At 37.3% G+C, this 26,322-nt stretch overlaps 1 protein-coding gene across 7 annotated transcripts in view; it reads right to left on the bottom strand.

Annotated features, from left to right (window-relative positions):
• CDIN1 (CDAN1 interacting nuclease 1) overlaps window positions 1-26,322 on the bottom strand; it is a 280,396-nt gene that overhangs the window by 220,721 nt on the left and 33,353 nt on the right. For 5 of the 7 annotated variants that reach the window (XM_040492229.1, XM_040492231.1, XM_040492233.1 and 2 more), the window contains exons 2-4: window positions 7,955-8,000; window positions 7,002-7,066; window positions 763-823 (exon numbers count right to left, since the gene is read on the bottom strand). In XM_040492229.1, coding sequence (XP_040348163.1) covers window positions 763-823; window positions 7,002-7,066; window positions 7,955-8,000 — 172 coding nt within the window. The remainder of the gene's footprint in view (window positions 1-762; window positions 824-7,001; window positions 7,067-7,954; window positions 8,001-26,322) is intronic. The other 2 variants (XM_040492232.1, XM_040492234.1) reach the window with 1 other exon arrangement.

Here is a 26,322-nt window from a genome sequence, read left to right as displayed (position 1 = left end):
ATTTGGTGTTACGAACAACAGTATGCTTCTTCATATAAAGAGACTTTTGTATAAGGCATGTATCTTTTATCATTATAAAAGTTTGCTAACAAAAAAAAAAAAATCAAGTCAACATTACAGTTGTTTTTTTTTTTAATTTTTTTTTTCAACGTTTTTATTTATTTTTGGGACAGAGAGAGACAGAGCATGAACGGGGGAGGGGCAGAGAGAGAGGGAGACACAGAATCGGAAACAGGCTCCAGGCTCTGAGCCATCAGCCCAGAGCCCGACGCGGGGCTCGAACTCACGGACCGCAAGATCGTGACCTGGTCGAAGTCGGACGCTCAACCAACTGCGCCACCCAGGCGCCCCAACATTACAGTTTTAAGTAAACAATGTCTCTCTTTATTTTCATAATAGCACAGATTTTCTCGGCCATACATCTCTTCACTTTACACCGGTATTTCTCACACTAAATTAAGACAACACATCCAGAGAAGAGCATGTCTTGAGCTGCTTGGTTGAAATTTCCCGCAAAGAAACCAAGAAGCTGTTTATACATTTGCCTTAAAAGAAGGAGACTAATTATGTGAACTGACTTATTAATATATGAAGTTCTTTGTCCAATTATTAAAACTACAAAGAGACCGGGGAGCAATTTAAGTGTCTAATGCACCTCAAAATCTCTTTTTTTAAGGTTAATTATAATTCTAAGCAAAGCTACTCTAGATAGGCCCCTTAGGTTTTCGGCAGGTTTAAGTAAAATAGTAACAATAACATTACCTCATTGGCCAGCTCCAGGAGCACTGGGGCAGCTCCATTTCTTCCCACTCCATTCAGGTACCTAGACAGACAAAGCCAAGTGGTAATGTAGTGACAAGAAAAGGCCAGCATAGACTTGTCAGCATCCCCTGTGTGTACACGTTTCTCCTGGGCAAATGCCACGCTCAACTCTAGTTAAAGTACATTACTGTCATAGGAAAGCATTAAAGGGAAAAGGAAAACAAAAACAACTCACCTCAAAACCACTGGCAACTAACTAACTGAAGTTGGGGGCACGAAGTATGAGCGCATCGGTCTCCCTTGTTTTCATCTCCTAACATGGGACAAGGAAGCGATTTCAAAAAGAACTGTCCCTAACACCCTGGCTTTATTATACCTCAATCACGTTATGGAAAGGAAGTAAGTTTGCTCTTATGGTTTGAAAAAAAGGCATCCATGCACCCATCACACCTTTTTACTTTGTTTCACAGCACTGGCTGACACCTTATTAAGAAACAAATGGAACAGACTTGTCATCGGTGGGTCAGCACACCTTGTTAGGCAATACAAGCCATCACCTTATCTGCCCTGCATTTCCGTCATAACCTCTATCCCTCCCATTCCCTAACCTAGCTAAAAAAATAACAACAACAACAACACCTCTCCAAATCCATCCTAGACATGGAAGCCAGAATGATTTTATTTGTAAATAAAACTTTGGATGTGCCATTTTCCCACATTAAATCTCAAGATTAAATTATAATCACTCAAGACCTCTTGTAAATGTCTTCATGATCTGGTTCCCACCTACTGTCCTTGGCCAGCTTCATCTCTAGTCATTGTTCTGCACTCCCTCCTTCACCTGGAGAACTCATGATTCAGCTTACATTTAACTGTCTTCAATCTACCACAAGCTAGGAGTAAGTTAGGTGTCCCAAGGTACAATCGATGAGCTCCTTGTACATCTCTCCATTACTTAACAGAGCATATTGTATCTGCCTAGTTACTTGTTTACCTCAACCCATTCCCCAGTGTAAGGGTGAAAGCCCAAAGAGAATAGAGCAATTGTATTTTATTCAATTTATTATGCCTAGAACAGTTCTTGGCTTGTAATAGGTGATTGCATTATACACATATATTTTTTTCTTCAATAAATGACTGATTTAATAACTTTCAACAGCCATACTGGACAAGAGAAGAGAATTAGGTATGGATATTTTCTCTAGAATATGCCATTTGAGTGAATAAATTAACAATATTTGTTTGATAGTAGAAATCAAACTCAACATATGAGACCTCCCATATAACTAACATAAGAATATACTAAATTATGTTATTTCACAAATATGTTTGTGAAGATGTATGATTTTTCTATAAAATAAATGGAATAAAAGCAAATTATTCAAGGTAGGGAGTCTCAGGATCATTAAAACTTCAAAATAAATTTAGTAAGTTCATTTCCCATATATTGGGGACTTTCTTGAAAAAATTATTTAGGAATCTTATTGTGAAATAAGCACTTTCAGAAAAAAAAAAGACAAAAAAAAAAAGGTAGCAAATGCAGTTTAGAGAAAGGTCTCTGGGAAACAGTTTAGCTCAGAATGTCACACAACTCACAATTTCATTGCACTCACAGGCCTGCTCAAGGAACAACCAAAACAGTTCAGTCAAGTCTGACCAACTAATCCAGTATTCATAACCACCAAACACGCACATTCTTTAAGGGTTCAGATTTCGGGTCAGATTAGTTAACCCTACACTGGTATTAGGATATCTTTATAACTTTCTACCTAACATTCATTTATCCCACAAATACTTGTGAGAGATAACTCATGTTGGGCCTATTCCAGGTTCTGAGGAAGCAGCCGGGTACAAAACGTCCATGGTTCCTGCCATCACAGAGATTATATTTCAGTGGAGAGACAAACAATGAGAACACAGAAATAATGTAATGTAATAATTTAATGTTATATACTACGATAAAATGTAAACTTAGATGGGTTGGTCAGAATGCCCATCTCTAAGGAAGTGACACTTAGGTAGAGGCTCCTAAGAAAGAAAGCAGCAGGCCATGGGAGGAAGAATATTCTCAGCAAGAGAACCCTAAGTGCAAAGTCAGGAATATGCCTGGGGTGTCTGAGGACCGGGAAAGGTTCTAGTGTGACCACAGCAGAGCTTTGAGAGCTGATAGGGAATAAGAACAAAGAACAGCTAGACCTCAGACCACTGCCTCTGCCAGAGAACTGTTTGGACTCAAAATTATATGTTTTATGTAAATGCTGCATTAACCATTATCCTGGTAATGACCAATGGAGAACGTCCATTAGGTTTAAAGAAACAGGAGATGGTCAAACAATAACCCACTATATATGTATAGAAACATGTTCACTCTTAATACAGTGGACATTCCTAATTATGGGCTTACGCGACCTAGTTGCCAAGAAACAAAACCCCCAGGGTACTGATGTAACCCATCTGGGCTCCCTCAACCAGTAAACAGTAAAGGTCTGAAATGGAACCCTATCTGCCAAGGTCTACTGAGGTGCCTTCATATGTTGAAAAGGGTGGAGCTGATTCTGACCATATTTATTCTCCAGCCTGTTTCCTAACTCTATCCTGCAGCACTTCAGGAGTACCGGGGAAAAGAAATTGAGTGAAAATTACTTTGAAGTTGTAGTTGTCCTTTCTGGGAACTTTAACTGTCCTCAAGTGACACATTTTATTCAAATGTTTCGATATGCCATCACAGGGGCATGCTCATTACAGAAAACATTCAGTAAGGACATGATCAGAAATTCCTAGTGCTACCCTTCTCTGCATCCCCAAAGTATCTTGGGCAAACGTGCAGTGTAGACTTTTCATACCTTTATAATGGTATGTTTCTCTCTCCACTTAGACGGGAACCTCCTTGAGAGAGACCTACACAAACAGATGCTGAACCTTCATCCAACAGATCCTTAGCAAAGAGCTGCATTATAATTGAGATAGAAGGATGGGATTCTGAATACCACATTAAGGTGACCTGGGCCATGTTCCTAATACCTATTTGCAAATTAAAACTAGTTTGCACAGAAGCGATGTGTCATCCTCTAGCTTTGCCAGAGGAGGACCAAGAAGTTTTTTCCGTGTGAACAGCTGAATGAAATTCAATTGATCTAATTCTCTAAAGCTCATACAGCTGGCCCTCAAACAGTGTGTGCTGGGAGAAGGGAAAAGAGAGGACACAACATTTCTGAACCTTGCTACTGATGGGGACTTGCAAATATGACCACTGGTGAATGTGTCTCCGTGAGTGCACACCAAGCCCATGTGCAACAATTTAGATGGAACGAAATAAATTTTGCCAGGTATGTTTTTCTGTTTGGAAATAACATGCCGTTCACACAGGGAGAAAGAACAGAGTTGTTTTCAAAATGGACACAGAAGCTGTGTCTGCACATACACAACATGAAGAATTGAGGAAATTGCCTCAATAATTCAAAAGCTTGAGAAAATATTGTCGGCTGATATTTGGATACTTTGAATTTTCAGTTAACCATGATGGAATCACACGGTGGATTATTATATGGCTTATAAATACAGACTTCAAATTCTGAATTGAGATCATCTCAACACTAGCAAGAATGCAGAGACACAGAAATTCTCTGACAGTGCTAGTAGGAAGCCATCACAATCTTTGTAGACAGTAATTTGGGAACATAAAATAAAATCCTTATATGCTCATTGTACAAGTAATTACATATATAGAAATCTTAGAAAACTAATCCAAAACGCAAATACTTACGTACCAAAATGTTTACCACGGTATTATTTTTATATTACAACACTGAAAACATATATGTTCAACAGAGTTATAATTCAGTAAATTTCAACACTTTCACATGATGAGGTAATGCAATCAATAACATGTTTGCAAAAAGCTCTCTACAGAGTAATATTATGTCATAAACATTTTTCTAAGTATAAAATTCAGGATTCACAATAGCATATACAGTATGACCTCATCTATATGAAAATGGATTGACAAAAGGCTAGAATGAAAAATACCACTGTGGTTATCTCTGGCTGCCACAATTATGGGCAATCACTCATTCCTTTTGAGACCATCACAAATGTGTTTAATTTCTATAATGTGAGAGTATTACTTTTTTCAAAGAAAAGGAATCAAAGAAAGTGTTAACATTGTCAAACTGCTTAAATATGTCTTGATATAACACAATTTGCCTTTATCACAATCAACTGGAAAACAGAAATCATTTAAGGCCAATTTACCTCAGAGAATACAGGCACATTTAACCATCACATTGACAAGGGGCCTGTATGGTCAATATGTCTGAAAGGTGACAATATAGCCCATCTCCAAGCACAAAGTACAGGGCAGAAAGTCAGGAAGCAGGGGGGTAAAGTAAGAAACTGGTGAGGCTGCTTTCTTATTAGTCTGTCCATTATAGCCCAAATCTCACAGTTTTGTTTCAAAATGTTGTGACTCCTTGAAACAACTGAGATTCTCACGTTTAAATAATTTAAAGAAATACAAATATATTCTCATTATTGCTCACTCAACTGTGCATCACTGAGTAACCATATTTACAGGGAAGACTTTTATTTCTGGCTTGAGTGACTCAGATAATCCAATACAACATGTTCATACTTTGATAATTAAATGTACTTTTAAATGAAGCTAAATGTTAAAAAGCAGCACTTAGAGATCTCAGCAATCATCTAATTAAAATGGCCTTTTACAACAATGAAAATGATCGTCAGAGGACAGCCCCCCAGCCTACTGGTGGATCTCCAAATTTCTAGGGAATGCTCTATTTTCTACTGCTTATGTCAACAAGGCTTTAAAGACTGGACATGTCGTACTTTTATATGATGGCCTAAGACAGTAACTTTTACAAACAAAAATGTACTTTTTGACATGGAAGTAACTGTCCAGTCTTCCTTTGGAGAGTATGGATTCCAACTGGATTCCAAAGCACCTGCTGACTTCATAGCACTTTGGGAGCCATTCTTCAGTTTCTATTGATGATTAAGGTTCTAACGTTAACTGTTGGTGTCACTGAGGAGGGTATAATTGTTAAAAAAAACCAACTCAAACTTTACAAAGACTTGTTTAGAGGGGAATTCTCCTAGACACAAAAGTGTGTGTATGCATGCGGTGTGTGTATCTTTAGTGGATGCCACTACTGAACACTGAACATAACTCTAATATATGGTATAGTGTGTAATTTTTTAAAAGGATAACTTCAATAACTTTTTAATAAACACTTCTCAGTTCTTAAAAAATGACTTTACAGAAACATGATACCAACACTGAATCTAGATATTCATTTCATTCATAAAATATTCGTGCATAAAATCATTCGTCTAAAATTGGTGGTGTCACTCTCACCACAGACACGTTGATCTGTCAATCTTAAGTGTAATACCTTAAGAGCATATTTCAGACAGTTTTCCTTTCCAATATGTCCTTGAAATATTTAAGAAACCAACCAACGATTCTAATGTAATCCATTACCATTTATGGTTGTAAATTATTCAGTCATATCACAAAGACAATAACCTTTTTAGAATCTTTTTAAAAGAGATATTTTAAAGATTCTGTTTTAGAAGAGAAGTTGAAAACTATTTATAATAAACTAGGCTGAAATTAAAATATCCCCTGGACACTACGTTGTTGATTTAATATCCAGATTTTCTTTTTAAAATACAAAACCCCACTTAAAATGTGACAGTTGTATATTACACATCGTCATACGTCCTTACTTGACATGTCTTTTTTTAATTCTAAAATGGCAAGCCCAGTACCTATGAGTGTGCAACCAAATGCAAATAGAAGTGCAACCAAATTCAATCTTATTTTTGAATATATTTTTTGACTTGCTGATCTAAGTAAGAAATAAAACTTAGTTTGAGAACTTTCACACATATATGTAGATATGTGCACGTTGACGTACGCGTCTATACAAGATACACACTTAGAGCAAGTTTAAAGTAGCCAACTGAGATTTCATAATACTGTAAGGATTTCTTACACAGTATACGCACATACACCCAATCAAGACAGTCTCACCATATTCTTCAAACATAGCATTTGAGAAATCACTCAAAGATATACCTGAAGTCTTAAGTAAGACTTATATCACAACGCCTTGGAATGGTATACAGACAATTAATCTAGTAACCTAATTTATTCATAATTATTATTACAATTAATAAGTGCTATGATACCCTCTAGTGGGGCAGGCAGGTCATACCTCTGATAATAACTTTCGATCGCCTCTGAAGTATGATGTTTGGCATGTGTTCTTTTGATATGTTTCTGAAACAAAACAAAAAAGATCTTTATGTTGTGTCACACATCAGGTTCAAGAGCAGAATGACGTATTCTTTCATCCCAATGTCTAGCACATAGGGCCAGCTGAATAATAGTTTGGGGATCTGGGTGGCGGTGGGTCTTTTTGCCTTCTACTCTATGAAGCTATGCATTTTAATCCCTGCTGCTTGGCTGGGATGTCTTCAGACCGTACCACAAGGTACAGTATACATGTAAAAGCCAACGGGGTCACAGTAATTGAATCTAAATAAGTTTGCTTAGGGTTGCAGAGGGCAAAGAAAAACTTGTTCCCTCTTTCAACCTTTGTATTAATTTTCCCTCAATCCAATTCCATCTAAGTCCTCTGCACTCTAGTTTTACAATCCAATTGCCATTTTTAACCAGGAAGAACATTGCTTAAAAACAACTTATTTGAAAACTACAAAAAGTAATTCCATAGAGACTTGCCACTTGACTGACACCTGTCATCTCATGATAAATGACTCCATTTTCTGCCTCTCTTGCCTTCTGCCACTCCAGCAATGGTCATTTATCATCATCTCTGTCAGCAATGGAAAGCGGCACTGACAGTGCAAGTCAGCAAACATTTAGCACATGGAACCACGCAACACAGGGAAATTATTATTGTCAGAATAATAATGGTTTAGCATAATTTATTACAGGTCCACCAAATAAGCAAAGGCTAGATGTTATTAGACAGATGGATGGGTAGGCTTGGCAGGCCTCCACTGAGACGCAGGCGGTGCTCGATGTGGAAAGGAGAACATCCTCCAACCCAATCAGAGAGCTGGCAGTTCAATTACAAAGAAATAAAGGGACATTCATCATTCAATTAGGCACCTGTCAACCCTCACAAAGGAGAAAACTTCTAACCTGGTACTCCTGGGAGAAGATGCTCAGCAGAGTGGCCTGCGATTGACTGGAACAAATAAAAGAAGGACAAAGTTAATTACTGGAGTGCACGGCAAAGAAACAAAAGAGAAAGGAGCTTCAAAGGTAGGCCTGCTGCCCTGTAATCTAACAGAACATGAAAACAAGTGTGGAAAAGTTGTTCCAGATGAACACCTCAAACAAAGGCTTCCTGCTGCTAGGTCAAGGAGAGAGAAAAAGGGAAAGGAAAAAATATGGATGGCCTCACAGCAAACTATCATACAATTTAGATGTTTTTTAACTTTAGAATGATTATGAGACCTATCTGCAGCACGTAGCTATGTTAAAGGAGACCAAAAGGAGGCAAGGTGTATTTCCATCAGTAAATGGTAAGGGTGAAACCCCATAAACAGTGCAGAATGTGCAGTTCACACACTGGCAACATCCTGAATTTATTTTGTTAGTGGACGCGTATCCTCTTCCGCAGCTATCTTGGAGTCAGGGGAACAAACTTTAGTCTTCACCGGAAGCAGCACTGAGAAACCACCGGAACATTATTACAGACACTAGCAGGGCTGAAAACAGAGGTCTGCACAGCAGAAAGCCGAGGTCCTTGGAGTCCGTCATTCCCAAAGACTGCCACAAGCCTTATTCATCTAAGACTCCACACAATGTCAAACACCTGGCAGTGAAGCAACCTGGAAAACATTCTTCCCAAGTGAGAATTTTCCTCTCACAATTGTTAACATTGAGAAATGGAACAGAATTTTTTTTTTCTCTAAAAAGCAATCAATATCCTACTGCTACTCTTTTTGATTGCCCTCTGTAGATAGATCTACCTTATCATATCTTGAGAACAATTAATTATTTCTGATATATTTTCCTACTAAATGCTATCTGAACAAATTACAGTGTTAATAATTCGACTTTTATAGTACACCAAAGCACTATGAATAATTAAAAATTTTCTATGCAAGAATGAAACCTCTTAAGCTCATCACAGGTAATTTGGAGAGTGTGAAATAACAATGACACCGTATTTCTTTACTTGCTGCCACAGTGTTGTCGTCTTCTGTATACCAACATAGATTTGGCTTCTAACTACTTTTCATTCTTATCAGATTACCAAGAAAAAAAAACAAAAACAAAAACAAAACCACGATAAACATTGATCAAGGAAAACTGATAGTTACTAAAGAACCGTTTCAATAACTCAAAAGCCCTAAGTAATGACTGAATAAAATTATAAACTCATTATAATCCAATTTTTTTCAATTTCCCCTTAAAACTAGAAACCGTTCTTTGAAAGAGCCAATTCTAACATCTTCCTATTATTCCTGGCTTGCGTGAACTTCATAGGAAATCACATGCCCCAGGTAGGGTTTCTGACAACCAACTTCTGGGAAAAAAAAAAAAAATGGCAAAATTAACCCCAAATCTTTATAAGCTACTGAATAAGTCAATATGTTAGATATTTATGTGCAATAAATACACATCTCCTCATTATACTGCAAAATATAGTTAGGTTAGGCATTTAGTGATAAACAAAATATTAGTCTCTAAGTATCAGAAAATATAATGGAAATAAATGTGCTTGTATAGGCAAGTTGGGGACCAATAAGCAATGACCAATGACTAATAAGGAGGAAACAAAACTGTGAATAAAACAAAAGTGTACATGTGGACACCAAAAATGGGAAGGGTAAGAGACAGCTGGAGAAATAAACCCAGGAATAAAGACTTCAGCATGATAAGATGTTCAGGAGTTGAGGGTACTGTAAAAATGGAGGATGAGATCATGTCTTTATCCAGGAAACTACCTTTAAAACTGCTTAGAATTCAATTCAGCTGAAGCTGTGGACACAGCCTATGGAGTAACCCATTTTCTCAATGGCCAGAGGGGTTAGAGAGAAGATTCCAGGAAGAGGTAAAAACTGGTCTCGACATAGAGTAAATGATCTACTTAACATAGTAACAAAGACAGACAGACCTGGGTCCAAAATAATTTGGATTTGGGTGACAAGACAAAGCTGTATAGGGCTGAATGTCATTTGCTGGGTTTTTGCCAATCAGACTATGTGTTTGTTCCACTATGTGCTAAGCTTATAGAAGAGTGTTCTGAACAAGCCTCACACCTTAAAGGGCAGGAAAGTATTACTGCGACGGAGACATTGATTGACTCCAGTGTATATTACTTGTTACTTTCCTCCAGAGTGTTAATTCTGATATACCAAAGGGAAAGAGGCAAGTGGAGAGAGCCATCACAGTCTTCAGGGGTACAGCCACGAAGGGCTTCCCACATCTGCCCTTCTCCCACTGCAACCTCCCAGTGTTTGATTTGACTGGCTAAGAGGGCAGGAGTTTTGGAATAAATTCAACAATCAGTAGGTTCGCAAGGAATATGGCTTTTAACCAAAGAAGAGGGGAGAAAAAGACAATATATAACTAAAAAGTCTATCTTGAGTACCACAATTAGTCAGCAGTATTCACTGAGCATCTTATAATGTCCCAAGGTCATGCATAAGGAGAAATATGCCATCAAAAATTTTAAAAAAACATTAAAGGAAACATTAAGTAATTGACTTATAGACTTTCAACATGTACATGCAAAAAAAAAAAAAAAACACAAAAGGCAAAAATTGGAACACTGTCAAGTACCAACATATTTTTTAGGGATCTAGTGAAGCAAATCACACTCTGAATCTCACATATTTCAAGACTACATTGGCTTTGGAGCCTGTATGCGTCACTAGCGTATACGTGTTTTAAATTTACATGTTCAAAAATACAGTCACTTATTTTGTACAAATGCCCAAGATATATTATTTAAAACCTCTTCAAAACTCAGTTTTGTCTTTTTTCCCATGCTGCCCTCCCAGACTAAGCACCTCACCCTGCAGCTGTCTGGGAAAAGAAGAGCAAGCCGGTGGACCCCTAGACTGGCTATGTAAAATGTTGCCCGAGTCACGTGTAAGTGTCTGCATGAGCAGTAGCAGTCATGTTGCAGCAGCGGGGAACAAGCACGAGGTCAGAGCCGAAACAATGAGCATCAGCAGAGACGATGGAAAAAGCCCAGGTCCTTGAGAACACTGTTGAGCTGCTCAAGCAACCATGAATTGCACTGAGCACCCTCCATACTTCTTCTGAGTAATAATATATGCCTTTTTTTTTTTTTAAACCTTCAAAAACAAGAAACAAACCCACCCAGGTGTCTACGTGCCCTGGAAGAAGGAGCCATAATGGAGGCAGAATGAGAAAGGGTACTCCATCATGACGGCACGTGCATGGGGTGCAATACTTGGAAAGAGTTCTAATTCTCTTAACTGGTAGGTACTATGTTTGGCTTCCTTAACATTGTCCCTCTGCTTGTCGCTGTGTCACCAAGTTGATGTGCCCAGAGATCATAAATTGGGGGGCAGGGGGGTGTATATGATTTTTCCATATAGACTTTAAATACTGATGGGGTACTACGTACCCTCATTTTATGTTGCATTCAGGACTCTTTAAATGCCAGGTATACGACAAGGCAATACACCAGCTCCCCATTCAAAATTTACCTTAACATGTCCACAAATCCATCCAGCTAAGATACTCAGTAACCTGAAGGATATTAGAGAAAATGAACATCAGAGGGTTTCATGAGTGCTGCAGAGACTAAGAGCAGAGCTGAGCACAGACTTTGTGGCAATGCAACTTTCATACAAGGAGGAAGTCCTCAAGTTCCCAGGTGGAGACTTAAAAAAACAGAATCTTAAGGAAGAAGATACCACACATTTTATGTTCCTCCTCTTCTCAAATACCCAACCTCTGAAAAAAAGACCATAAAAAAGTAAGTACCATTACTTAATTTTCAAGTTCCTTTTGCTACAGAATCTGGGAAGCTTAAATGTCTACACCCTACTGAGCTCAAAATTCTCTGAGCAAAATAAATATTATTTCTGGGACTCAGAAAGCAGTAAACCAATTAAAGGGACGTGAAGCAGGATACTCCTACAAACCAAGAGACTTGGAGACCTCCCAGTTACAGCCTCTCTAAGTCTGTGAAAGAGTGCAATGGAACACTGGCTCTACGTGGTTAATGATGCAGAGTACTGGTCAGGGAAGGTCTTCTATGAAAGCAATGCATCCACCCTCCCTCGCTCCCACCTTCCTACACACCTACGCACAAATCTGAAATGGAGAGCCTCCCCACCCCCACCACCCCCTGCCGCTATGAAATCAAAATGAAACTGCCTTTCCAACACTTCCCAGAAATCAGTTCTACAAGGCAGGTATACAAGTACCCCCATTTGAGCATTTATATGATATCACGTTACACTCCAGACAACCTGCGAGGTAGGCATTGTTGCTTTTTTATAGAAAATTGAAGCCATGGGATGTCAAGCATTTTGACCAAATTCCATGGCCTCAGACAATATTCCCTTTTTAAAAAAAATCAAACTGCAGTGTTCCTTTTACCAGCTACATAAAAATGCTGTTCTTTTTTGTGTTGAAATATAAAAGAACTATTGAATTCAGGAAGCAGTCTAGGATTAAAAAATTGTTGGGTAATTTCCATTATTCTCCCTGCAGCTAAGGTATGTTTTGTTAATAACCACACCATTGCCTGAAGTGTCTCTATGTGAATGCATACATGTCTTTTGCTCAAAATGTTATTTACTGCATACAAAGCAGCTTTAAATCCTTCCTTGAACAACACAGTATAAATAACCCAATCAGTCTTCTCTATAGAGGACAACACCCTCTACAAGTGCTAATTTCATTAAATAATATTTAATGAAGAGTTTCTTGGTTATAAAATAGTATGCATTCTATGTAAAAGGCAGAGATGTCCATTGTTAGCATTCTGACATGAATCTTTCCTGTGTTTTTACTCTGTGTCTGCTCTGTGTGTGTCTATGTGTCTAGACACACACATTTTAAAAATTATGTGTTTTGAACATATCTTGTAAAATACCTTCATTATGTAAGATATTAACATTTATATTTGCTATTACATATTTCTCTTTTTAAACTATTTTTATTGTGAACAAGACACATATCTAAAAAAACATGAAACAGTGGGTTAGTATATAAAAAACAAAAACATACAGAGCCACTAGGTCAACAGAGAGAACACTGCTAGCACCCCAAAAAACACCCTATTCAATCACCAACCTTTCCCTCTCACAAATGAACCCGATCTTTCTGTTAATCTCTTTCCTGCTTTTCTTCGTAGTCTTACCATCCAAATATGTATCACTAAGCTGTACAGGTTAGCTCTGCCTTGTGCTAACTTTACATTAACGGAACCACAGTGTGTTCTTCTGTATCTGGCTTCTTTCATGCAACAGTATGTCTGTGAAAGTCATCCAGTTATTTTCAGGGCAGTTAAATTGTTTTCACTGTTACACAGTGTATTCTATTGTATAAGTGTATACCACATTCGTCTCCTCTCTTCTATTGTTGATGGACATCTGAACTGGTTCCAGTCTTTTGCTAATGAAAATAAGGTTGCAGTAAACAATCTTGCCCATCTTTATGTGAAAAAGTGCTCGTGTTTCTAATGAGTATATATATATATATAGAAGTGAAATTCTGAGTCATCTGACATACACATTTCTTGCTTCCATAGATAACTATCAAACGGTATTTCCAAGTGTTCATGACAATTTTAAAGTCCCACCAGCATTAAAGGACAGTCCCCATTGCTGAGCATGCTTGTCACACTTTCTTTCAATCCATAGCTTTTTTTTTTTCATTTTCTTTACGAAAAGAAGTGCAGAAGCCTTTAATTTTGATGAAATTCAATTTATCAATTCTTTGACTATTCACACTTTCTATATGTCTTTTCTAAGAAATCTTTGCCTACCTACAGTCATGAAGATATTTTCATACATTTTCTTTTAGAAGCCTAATAATGTTAGCTTTTACATTTAGGTCTCTGGTCTATCTTAAATCTGTACATTAAGACAGGAATTGCAGTTTGTTTTTGTTCTTTTTGTAAAAATATCTACTTGACCACGTACCACGTGCCCACCAAATTATCACTATTGCCTTTGAGGAAACCAAGTATCTGAGGGTCTATTTTGGGACTTTCTAATCTTTTCCAGTAATTTATACATTTACCACAGATACCACATTGCAGCTAAGCCATTTAAATTTAATGTAATTGCTGATATATCCAGGATTAAGTTGATCGTCTTACTGTCTTACCCACCATACACTCTCTATCTCTCCTTTCTTAGTTTTCATTGGTTTAATACTTACTCTTCACTATTTGAACACCAGCAACTTGGAAGTTGTACATTCTTTACAAGTTATAGTATTTTTTTACTGATTATCCTACATAATCATATGCCTCCTCAAATGATCAAAATTTATTATTAATTAGTGATGAACTGCTGCCTGGAAAATACAGAAACTTTATGATACTATCTATAGTTCTCCTCTCCTGTAATATAAGATAGTATGGGTGTTGTTTTAATTCTGCATATATCTTAAAATCACTGCTATTGTTTTATACAGTCTCTGTTTATTCAGATATACCAACATGTAAACCATTTTACTGCCCTTCATTTCTTTCTTCTCCATTCTTCCTTCTGGAATAACTTTTGTTTAGTAAATCCATCAGTACAGATGTGTAGGTGATACCAAATTTTGGCTCTTTCAATGATAAATGTATCTTATTTCTCTATGTGGTTTCAAGAGTTTTTAAAAAACCTTTAGTTTTTAGGATTTTTAATTACAGTATTTTGTAAACTCCTGCTAAGAATCTGTTGAATTTCTTACATGTGGCTGGATATCATTCATCATTTGGCGAATATTCTTAACTGTTATTTCTTCAAACATTGCTTTAGCAATCTCCTCCTCCTGAGACTACAAGTACATGTACTGAGCCACCTTACTACATCCTCCAACTCTTACTCTCTCTTCATATGTTCTACCTTTCTGTTATTCTTTGCTATTCTATGTTACATTCTGGGTATTTTCTTCTGTTCTATCTTCCAGTTCATTAAGTCTCTCTTCAATAATGTCTAATTTGCTGTTAAATCCATCCAAATTTGGTTTGTGTATTTTCCACTTGTAGATTTTCTACTTGATTATTTTCCAAATAAGTCCCTTGTAGTATGCTTCAATCTTAACTCCTTCAGTAAAGTCCAATTATAAAAATGCTATTTAGTATTACAGTAAGTAGAGACCCTGTAAGTCTATTTCTACAGCTTCCACTAGCTTTCATTCATGTTGTCATGTCTACTTATGTGACTGAATATCTCTCACTATATGTCATTCTACTTGAAGAACTGGTTTATAAATAATTTGAATACTAAAATAATGTTATCTTTCTCCAGAGATAATTCTGATTTGATTCTGGGAGCAAAAGAGGTCTAGGATCAGCTTAGTCAATTTCAGGCAATAATTTTGGGGGCCAAGGAGGTGAACCTCAAAATGACATGTAGATGTTTTACTTTCAGTTCACATTTACTCCTAGGGTATAGCTCTTTAGGGTCCCATCTTGAAGTGGGACATTTAGAGCAGCTCCCACCTTGATGGCCCCTGCTCCTTAAACCTTGTCTTCTAGCCCTACAAAATTATTAAAAGTTCTGCTCAGGACTTGACTACATCTCATGAAAAAAAACATTAAATTAGAATTCAATGATTAAATAGTTCCCTAAAAGCCCTTATTTTCAGAAATTAAAAAAAATGCATTTCAAACTAACTCATAAAGAAGAAATCATGATGGAAATAACAAAAATACATCCAATTAAGCAATGACGGTGGTACATACCAACAGTTGTAGGAAATCTATTTCAAAGATTAGATATTAGTGTGAAAAGAGAAAGGAACTGATTTTATTCTAGGAGATTCTAGCTAACTGGAGATCTTAGCAAATAAATTAAAATTGGAAAATATAAAAGAGAATCAAGAAAGAAGAATCAAGGGTACCTTGGCAGCTCAGTCAGTAAAGCACCCAACTCGATTTCAGCTCAGGTTATGATCTCACAGTTCTTGAGACAGAGCCCCACATCTGCAGGTGTTAGCACAGAGCCTGGTTGGGATATTCTCTCTCTTTCCCTCTCTCTCTGCCCCTCCCCCACTCATCCACTCATTCTCTCTCCCTCTCTCTCAAAATAAATAAACTTAAAAAAAAAAGAAGAATCCAAGAGGAGTTGGATAAACTGACCTTTAAGATTCCTTCCTGCTCTAAGTCCTGCCCTATTCCAAATGTTCTGATTTAGTTAAAATCTTAAGTATCCAGACTTATTTCCTTTCTAATTTATTTAGGTATTAATTTTTTAGAATAAGCCGTAACATAAATCAGATAAAGAATAAAAAGCCTGGGTGAGAAACACTCACTTTCTCTTGCAAGACCAACTGTGTGGTCATTTTTCTTTAAAGCAATCCCAATAACTTCAACACAATATATAAGTAATAGATACATTTGTAAGAAGTGTTTATTAATTCTTCCTACAATTATTTCCTCTGATTTTTTTCCTTATTTAATAAATCAGATTAAGCTACATGATAAGAAATGCTCAAATTAGGTCTGTGCTAATTTTATTACGATTGCAGAGACAGAGAATAGGTAATGATAGATGAATAACAACAGCTGTATATAGACATTTATAATCTTTCCTTCATTGGTTAAAATTCAACTTACTTCCAACTCTGTATCTTCCACCATGTTCTTCATTTACTTCCAAGTATGCTCTGTCTTCGTGAGCGACACCTGCCTATGTTTCAAACTACTGTCCATCGCTATTTCTCTTCATGACTTAATGACTTTACCTAGGAGGACTTTGGTTCCATAAATTCTATTCAGCCTCCACTCCACAGCAATCTCACTTCTGACTTCACTTTTTAGCAGAAGCAAAGGTCACAGAGACTTCCTCACCACCAAACCCCGAAGACATATATATATTTTTTAATATAATTTATTGTCAAGTTGGCTAACATACAGTGTGTCAAGTATGCTTTTGGTTTTTGGGGTATGTCTACCCCAATATGTCTATTTCTTATCCTAACTGACCTCATGACAACATTTTGCTCTTATTATTATCCCTCTTTTCTTTAAAAAAAAACTTTCCTCCTATGAATTCCAGGGTACTGTTTTCTAATGATTTTCCTTCTACCCTGCTAAACGCCCATCTTTCTCTCTCCTACAGGCTGCACATCATCTTCCCTGTGGTTTCCCAGAATGTCTCTTCAACCCTCTTCTCTTTCACCCTACATGCTCATGCTGGTGATGGCACATCCTGCTGTGTTCCCATAACCACTTCTGTAACTCCCAAATATGTTTTTTCTGATCTCCATCTCTCCATAGACTTGGTCTCCATTTTATTGCTACTTATGGCATATTTCACCTATTTGGTTACAAGTATCCTAAAATCAAATTTACCACCACCCCCTCTCTCCCAGAAATGAAGTTCAGCCCCAACCTCTCTCAAACGAATTAATTCTATAAACAGACGCCTGAGTTAGAAACCTCTGGGTCACTCTTGATTCTTCCCTCTCCCACACACCTCACCTATCAAGTCACCAAGCCTTGTTGATTCTACCCCTGAAAGTTGTTCATATCTACTCAATTGCTAAATAGCTTCCTGATTCACTCACTTCCCTTGCTTCCAGTCTCTATACCCTTTAATCCAACCTCCAATTGACCAACAATGCTCCTAAAATACACATCTAATTACATTACCTTTTGGGCCTGAAAATCCCAGGAGGTTTCAACTACCTATAGAATGAAGTTTGAGACACCTGGGTGGCTTAGTCGGTTAAGCATCCGACTTCGGCTCAGGTCATGATCTCACAGCTCTTGAGTTCAAGCCCCACATCAGGCTCTGTGCTGACAACTCGGGAGCCTGGAGCCTGCTTCGGATTCTGTGTCTTCTTCTCTCTCTTTCCCATCCCCCCACGCCCTGCTCACACACTCTCTCTCTCTCTCAAAAATAAAATAAAAACATTAAAACAAAGAATGAAGTTTAAACTCCTCAGCAGAGCACTCAAAGCCTTTCTCAATCTAACTTTCGACCACTTTTTTCTAGCTTCTCACACTCCCATCTTCAAACCCCTAAGCACCCCTAATCTCACCACATCATTATAAATCACCATGTTCTTTCTGGAGTCTAGAATGTTCTTCTTTCTTTATTCTACTTGGGAAAACTTACTCTTTCTAGTAATAAGTGGGCTCAGGATACTCCTATAGAACATGCGAGTATTATTAAATCAAGTTATTTTAGTGAAAGGAGTATCTCAAGAGATGAGATATTATAGGATTTCTAACCCAACCCTCTCATTTTAGAAACAACAAAAGTAAAGGTAATGGAGACGAAATGATTTGGCCAATGTTACAGAAAGCATTATCATATAAATCAAGGAAAAATAAGTTGTGCTACAAGCAGGGCTTAATGGAGTAATACTTTGTGTTAACAGGTGGGAATATCACCTATTTTTGTTATTTCAGTAATCATAATGTATCTACGACCAATGTGTATACACTAAACCATAAATACAAACAAAAACAGATACTATGCTAGAACATATGTTGTATCACCAGGAGATCCCAAACCCACAAAGTCCCCACTTCTCATCACCAAACGATGTGATGAACAGGAGATCAAAATTATTATTTTTTTTCTCTATGACAGTTCTTTTTTTTCTAGTACAAATGCAAATTTTAAATGTGACGCTACAATAATGAAAGTGTTTTTCCAGGTAATGTGTCATTTCCCGATTCAAGACCATTTTTTAGTCCTTCAGAATACTAGTTTTCTCTTACAAATTTCTGATAGATATCTTTGTGTTTTCCATAATTATTTTTTAAACAATGGGGAACATCAAAAGCTGTACTATCAAGGGAGTACCAATAGGAACAATCATTTTCATTCTGGAAGTGCTTAAAATCAAATTGTGAAAATCACTTGATATTTCTAAGTCTCAGTTTTACCATCTATACATAGACTTAGGACTTATGAACTCATTTTCATCTCAAAAGTTCTATGATTTTTATCAATTCTGCAACTTCAAGGTTTAAATTTGTTAACTTTCTCTCTGCTTACAGCTCTAAAACTTTTAAGTATAGTTTATCAAAAAACTGTGCCTTAATCCTAATAATAATGACTTGTAATCATGTTGACACTGGACATTTCTTTGTGGGCCTAACATAACAGGTCTATTCTAGGTCAATAGCTAGAGTGATTAAATTGTTTATTAAGACTTCTAAGCATTTAAAGTAATCAGACCACAGGGTGAGAACATGAAGGAAAGTAATTAACTCCTTTCATTCACCTGTGATTATAAGGTACCATGTCCCCCAGCAGAGGTTAAATAATCACCTCCTGGGTCTAACGCCAAAACTATTTTACTGCTGAAATCCCAGTCTCTCCCAAATTACCTTATTTTTTTGATACAAGTCTGAAGACAGATGTTTAATAAAAGAGACACCAGAAGCTTACCTTAAAAGTTGATTTTAAAAAATTTATTTTTTACATACAAAAATATATGCATATGTAATAATATTCAAACTCACAATTATTCAAGTATTGAAAGAGTTTTGTGGGGGTTTGTTTTGTTTTTGGAGAAGGTCTCTGGCTTGAACTAAATAATCCCAGGAAAAGAGACAAGTAGGCCATGAGAAACTAAAAAGGCCCCCACCTCAAATTGAATACAGTTTCAAATTCAATGATTGGTTTGGGTCTCAAGATTTTTATCATGGTGGCCGATGCTGAGGAAAATACAGGTAACCCTTACATTTAAAATGAGTTTAGTTTCAGAAGGGTATTTGTCAAAAGGGTTTAAGACACAAAATGAGATACCAAAAAACAATAGTACCAATTTTTATTACAGTGACAAAATCACTTCTCTAGCAAACAACACTCAGCATAATTCAATAGGCCATCTATGATATTATTACCTTGAACGGTATGAGGCAACTGTCACCACTAACTGATAATTGCGATCTTTCTACACACTGTGTCATTTTGCCTTTTCTTCTGCAAAAGACTTAGACCTAAAATAACACCAAATAACAGTGTTGATTTTTCCTCAGTAATATCCAGTGCTAAAAAGATTACTGATTGTGATCCACTTCAGACAGTTCTCTTAAAACAGCTGCTTATCAAAGCCAAATAAATTAACTTCACTTTCTCAAGTATTTAAAATAAAACTTTACCCATTCTGCCAACTCTTGTTGTAAATGAATGAATGAACATCTTCAGGCTAATTTAATTCTGTGACCTCAAGCACAATTGCTTTAGCAACCTTTCCATGGAGTAAAAAAATTTAGAAATATTGTTTAAAACCATTTAAAAATTTTCTTATTCTTCTTCTGTACAAAAGTATGCATTCTATACCCCTAATCTTTCTTAATTTAATAGGTCAGAGACCTTATATAAAATTAGTAAAAATGACTGGCCAAATTCACTTTATAGTTGTAATTTATAAAAATCACACTATCATCTTTACTTTTTTCCTAAATAGTTATATTAACATAATGGTATTAATAATTTCATACTCCTTCCCAGTGTTTTATTCCCTACTCCCAACCTCCAATTAGCAAACTGATGCTTTTTATTTAAGATTTTAACAAAGATTTTAAAATTTTAACAAAGAAATGCAGGAATACACACTCAAGTCACTTCCTGAAAACTTAGTGCTTTTACATAGCTTCAGTTGTGATCTTATGAGGTGAAGCAAACTATTTGAAGCTTCAGATGCTATATTTTCCCTACTACATTAGTTTGGGGGAAAAAATGTAGATTCTCAATCTTCTCTAAAAACCTCCTCATCATCATGATATGGACTATAATTAGTCCACAACCACCCCACTTTAATAATAAATGCTTAGAATATTAAAACAACAAATGGAATGCCTTAAAATACATTAAGCTCTTCTCTTATTAAACACAAAATTTTAACTCTTAACCACAAGCCTTTTACTCTTAATTCACAAGCAAATCCTTTTGGCAGTTAATCTCAGCACTTAATGTCATTCACTCCAATAAAACCAATTTTAAATGGCTGTAAATGCCTTCCCTACTTCTCTGTGTCTTCAGAGAAACCAGAGGATGAGCAGAGATGGAGTTCAGTCACAAAGACTATGCACAACATGATTATGCTTCTTATACACTAACTTCTTAAAGAATATTCTATCTAGAACTTTTTCGCATTTCTGTTGAACTCCCTCCGTTTAACAAAAGAGTAGACACTCAACAAATACCTACTATCTTGGTGATCGTGTGATGCTGATGACAAAGATAGCAATGATGGTGAAGAGCTTCTTAGGTATCAAGCTCTGTTTTATTTCATTTCTATCACTATAATAATAGACGTAGTAGTAGTATTTTAGACACTGAAGGGTAGGGGTGAAGTATCTTAATCAAATTAATAAAGTCAGCATGTGAACATATGCTCTTCATATGGCATCCAAGAGATAAAATTACCTTCAAGAACCAGTACTCTAGTATCACATGATTCTTAGTTAAAAATAATCTACTTAATCTAGCTTCAACAACAACAAAAATGGATCCTGCATCAAAAGCTTCCAGCTTTTCACCATTAAGTTCAACTCCACAGATCTGAATTCATCACCCAGGAAAGTTAATGTGCAACTAGTAGTGACTAAAAATGAATATCTCTTTAGCTATAATTTGAAGTGAAAAAAATTACATGTAAAGTTATATTTATATTATATTTATAATTATAACTTTAAGTAAGCATATGTTCAGGGTCTCTAAAAGAAGACATAATTGTATAAAATGTGTAAGAGTTTGGGATTACAGATAATTTCTTTATTCTTTTTTTATGCTTTTTTTTAACGGTTTTAATATTATTTATATAAGAAAAAAAATTCAGAGAGGAGGGGCGCCTGGGTAGCTCAGTTGGTAAAGCATCCGACTCTTGGTTTCGGCTCAGGTCATGATCTCGTGGTTTCACGGGTTGGAGTCCCACCTCGGGCTCTGCGCTGGCAGCACAGAGTCTGCTTGGGATTCTCTCTCTCCCTCTCTTTCTCTGCTCCTCCCCCATCCGAGCTCTCTCTCAAAATAAATAAGCTTAAAAGTTTTTCTTTTATTATTTTTTTTAATGTTTATTTATTTTTGAGACAGAGAGAGACAGAGCATGAACGGGGGAGGGTCAGAGAGAGAGGGAGACACAGAATCCGAAGCAGGCTCCAGGCTCTGAGCTATCAGCACAGAGCCCGACGCGGGGCTCGAACTCACGGACCGTGAGATCATGACCTGAGCCGAAGTCAGACGCTTAACCAACTGAGCCACCCAGGCGCACCAAAAGTTTTTTTTTTTTTTTAATTTTTTTTTTTCAACGTTTATTTATTTTTGTGACAGAGAGAGACAGAGCATGAATGGGGGAGGGGCAGAGAGAGAGGGAGACACAGAATCGGAAACAGGCTCCAGGCTCTGAGCCATCAGCCCAGAGCCCGACGCGGGGCTCGAACTCACAGACCGTGAGATCGTGACCTGACTGAAGTCGGATGCTTAACCGACTGCGCCACCCAGGCGCCCCTAAAAGTTTTTTTTTTTTTTTTAATTCAGAGAGGAAAATATACCTTTTCTTGATATATATGTAATATCTTAAAAATATGACAGGGTTTCATGTATGTTCCCCAAAAATATCATCCAACCAAAAAACACAATAGCAGATGCCCCCTATGCTACAGAATTGCCATTTATGTTGTATTAGAGTCTCCCCAAATTTGGATGTGCCCAGTGCATAAGCAGCTACAAAAATTTGTGTATCCCAATATTTAGAAAAGCTGCATTTGGATATAAGAAGCTTTTTTTTTTTCTCTTCTCAGCATCAGAATGACCCCCAGCGGCTTGCACTCACTTCCCAAATTGGAGGAAACCAGAAAGACTGGCTTCCCTGACAGAAATGCTGAGGTAATTCAAGACAGCATCCACCTGGGGAAGAAGCTGTACCTTCTAGAAGCACCAGGCTCTACCTGGTTCCTCCTAGAGCTGCTTGACCTGACGTCTGTCCACCCGTAACTTCCACACCAACCTTAACCTCACAGAGAAGAAATGTTGGGTAGCTTTGGCCAGACCCTCCAGCGCCTGAGGTTAAGTCCCATTCGCTGTTACACTGGCTCTTACTTCTCCAGACTCGACCCACAGACCACTGAGGTGAAATATGTTTCCCAGAATTTTTGTGTAATGGGGATCTTGTCTTTCCAAACTTCTCTAGTGTTACAGTTACTTGAGAATTTGCTCTTGACAGGACCTTATGTCCCAACCCAGTGCCAGCCTGGCTGCTGGGCCCTGCTCCTTAGGACGGAACTCCCTACAAGTGCTTCTCTCTACACAACACCTGCTCTGTTTGCTCCCAACCTTTTCTAGAGCAGTTAAAGGGGGAGTGAGCATCTATAGGCAGGTCCAATGATGCATACCCATCCACAAGCCTACTCTAGTCCCCTGAAGAAAACTGGATCATGCCCAGCTTTGCCCTATTGTGACAGTAAAAATGCTGAAAAGTCCATCTGAATATACACACTTTCAGTTCTAAGATACACGTATCAGGGGACATATACTGAAATCTACTTTTAAGTGTAATCATCCTGAAGAGGATCAAATACAGGTGATGCTATGAAGAAACAAACACCTTACTTTCAAAAGTTTTTGTCTTCAAGTTTCCCACACATAAAATTCTAACCACTTATGGGTAGTCATCATTTCAATGAATTGTGTCAAACGAAAAGGGAAAAAGAAAGGTACATTCACCATGAGGCTAATTTATGGTCTCACTAAATCCAGCAGACTGAAGGATTTCATTTAGTCTATCATGAATTCTTAGACCAAAGCAATTCTATTAAAAGCCCTCAAAGAAACACACACACACACACACTCTCTCTCTCACGCACACACTCTCTCTCTTTCTCTCTCTCTCTCTCTCTCTCTCTCTCTCTCTCTCACACACACACACACACACACACACACACACACACACACACACCAGAATTTGAACTTGTTAGGTCAGCCAACAAAGCCTTTTCCTAAATATTATACCGGATATCACATTTCCCACATTTTGAAAAGCTAACACCAAGGAGTTTGTCCCTCTAAATGGAGGGGGGTGGGGAGCAACAAAAATTAAACTTTTTAAATGAAATTTTTTTCCATAAACTAAAACAACAAGTATAATACTTTACAATTTCATATACATCACAGTCTTAAAACAATACTGGGCATCAATTCAGCAAGACTGACATGACTGTATCCAGATTTGAAAATGTAGGCTCAGGTGGCCTGGGTGGCTCACTTGGTTTAGTGTCTGACTCTTGATTTCAGCTCAGGTCATGATCTCACGGTTCATGAGTTCAAGCCCCATGCCGGGCTCTGTGCTGAAGATGTGGAGCCTGCTTGGGATCCTCTCTCTCTCTCTCTCTCTCTCGCTTTTGCTCTCTCCTTCCTTCTATCTCTCTCAAAAATAAATAAAATTTATTTTAAAAAATGTAGGCTCAGAAAAATTACTAAAACATACACAGACACATCTAGTTCCTGAAGGACTGAGCCTCTCAAAACTCAATCTTGTGACTTCAAGTCCTAGTTCACCTTTCCACCAACTCCTAAGATGTGGCTCTCATCCTGATGGCTAAGAGAATGGTGTCCTCCAGACAATGAGATGAAGTTAGTCTATAGCATGCTGCTTCTCATTTTCCTTTTTGGATAGTTTCTCTTTACATTCTCTCACTGGCCCAATATTAAATTCCACTGAGACACAGCAAAGGCAAAGGTTCTCCTTCAGAATTGCTTTTAGAATAAAAATATGAAGGAGGATAATCTGGGAGTTTCCAAAATGACTATGTTAAACCTGAACCGTACCAGAATTCTGACAATTACACGATGTCCCAGGAAGAAAACCAGAGGAAACCACATGGCTTCAAACCAAAAAAAAAAAAAAAACAAAAAACAAAAAAAACACCAAGAACAAAAAAACCAAACACTGAGAAAGACAGTGTTCTTAAAAATCTGAATTTTAAGCATTCAAAATGTATCTAGAAGGTTCTTTCCCTGGCTGTTGGGGGCACTGGCCCTGCTGTTCAACAGCTCTCAATAGAATTGCTTTGGTCTAAGAGCTCAGAAACCTTTCAGACTTCTGGATTTACTGAGCCCATAAATAAGTCTCATGTTGCATTTTAATTTAAAGTATTCTTCCTTTCTTCATTTGCTTTTTGTCATTAGACTCTGAGTTCTTTAAGGCAGGCGTTCTGTCTTTCTACTTTTAAACTTTACTTGTACCCCAATGTTTATAGCAGCACTCTCAACAATAGCCAAATTATGGAAAGAGCCTAAATGTCCATCAACTGATGAGTGGATAAAGAAACTGCGGTTTATATACACAATGGAATACTACTTGGCAATGAGAAAGAATGAAATATGGCCTTTTGTAGCAACGTGGATGGAACTGGAGAGTGTTATGCTAAGTGAAATAAGTCATACAGAGAAAGACAGATACCATATGTTTTCACTCCTATGTGGATCCTGAGAAACTTAGCAGAAGACCATGGGGGAGGGGAACGAAAAAAAAAAACTTAGAGAGGGAGGGAGGCAAACCATAAGAGACTTAAAAACTGAGAACAAACTGAGGGTTGATGGGGGGGTGGGAGGGAGGGGAAAGCAAGTGATGGGCATTGAGGAGGGCACCTGTTGGGATGAGCACTGGGTGTTGTACGGAAACCAATTTGACAATAAATTTCATATTAAAATAAATTAATTAAAAAAATTAAAAAAAGTTTTAAATTATTTAAAAAAAAAAAAAGAAAATAAACTTTATGTCACCAACATTTAGCACAAGATCTTGCACATACTGACCTAAATGCAGAATAACCCTCCTCCTCTGATTCTTTAACATGTGCATACCCCCACATCAAACACACATATCCATTCTAAGGGAAAATGCAAAAACACCGCAGCTCACAGCACAAAGAATAAATATTCATGTAGACAACATGTAGGGGCGCCTGGGTGGCTCAGTCAGTTGAGTGGCCAACTCTTGGCTTTGGCTCAGATCATCATCTCACACTTTTGTGAGATCAAGCAGTGCGGAGCCTGTTTGGGATTCTCTCTCGCTCACTCTCTGCCCCTCCTCCACCCTCAAAATAAATAAAATTAAAAAAAAAAGAAAAGACAATATGTGAATACGTAACAGACATAACACTGCTAAAGGGGAAGATTTTTTGTTTTCAAAAACTGTGGTGCCTCAAAATAAGCAATTGTAAGCTTTACAAGAAAAATAAGAGGGTGTACGCTAATTAACATAGTAACTTTTAAAGGCCTAGAAATTCTGGCCATACCAAATACAAAAGAAACATCAAATCTGATTTAGACTTTGCTGTCACTTTGAGAAGAGGACTATAATATCACAAAACTCAGAACAAT

The sequence above is a fragment of the Herpailurus yagouaroundi genome, unplaced genomic scaffold, assembly GCF_014898765.1.
Source record: "Herpailurus yagouaroundi ecotype Mexico unplaced genomic scaffold, PumYag 184, whole genome shotgun sequence".
NCBI classification, from domain to species: domain Eukaryota; kingdom Metazoa; phylum Chordata; class Mammalia; order Carnivora; family Felidae; genus Herpailurus; species Herpailurus yagouaroundi.
The sequence above is the reverse complement of the archived record's forward strand: the minus strand, read 5'-3'. Positions and strand labels throughout refer to the sequence as shown.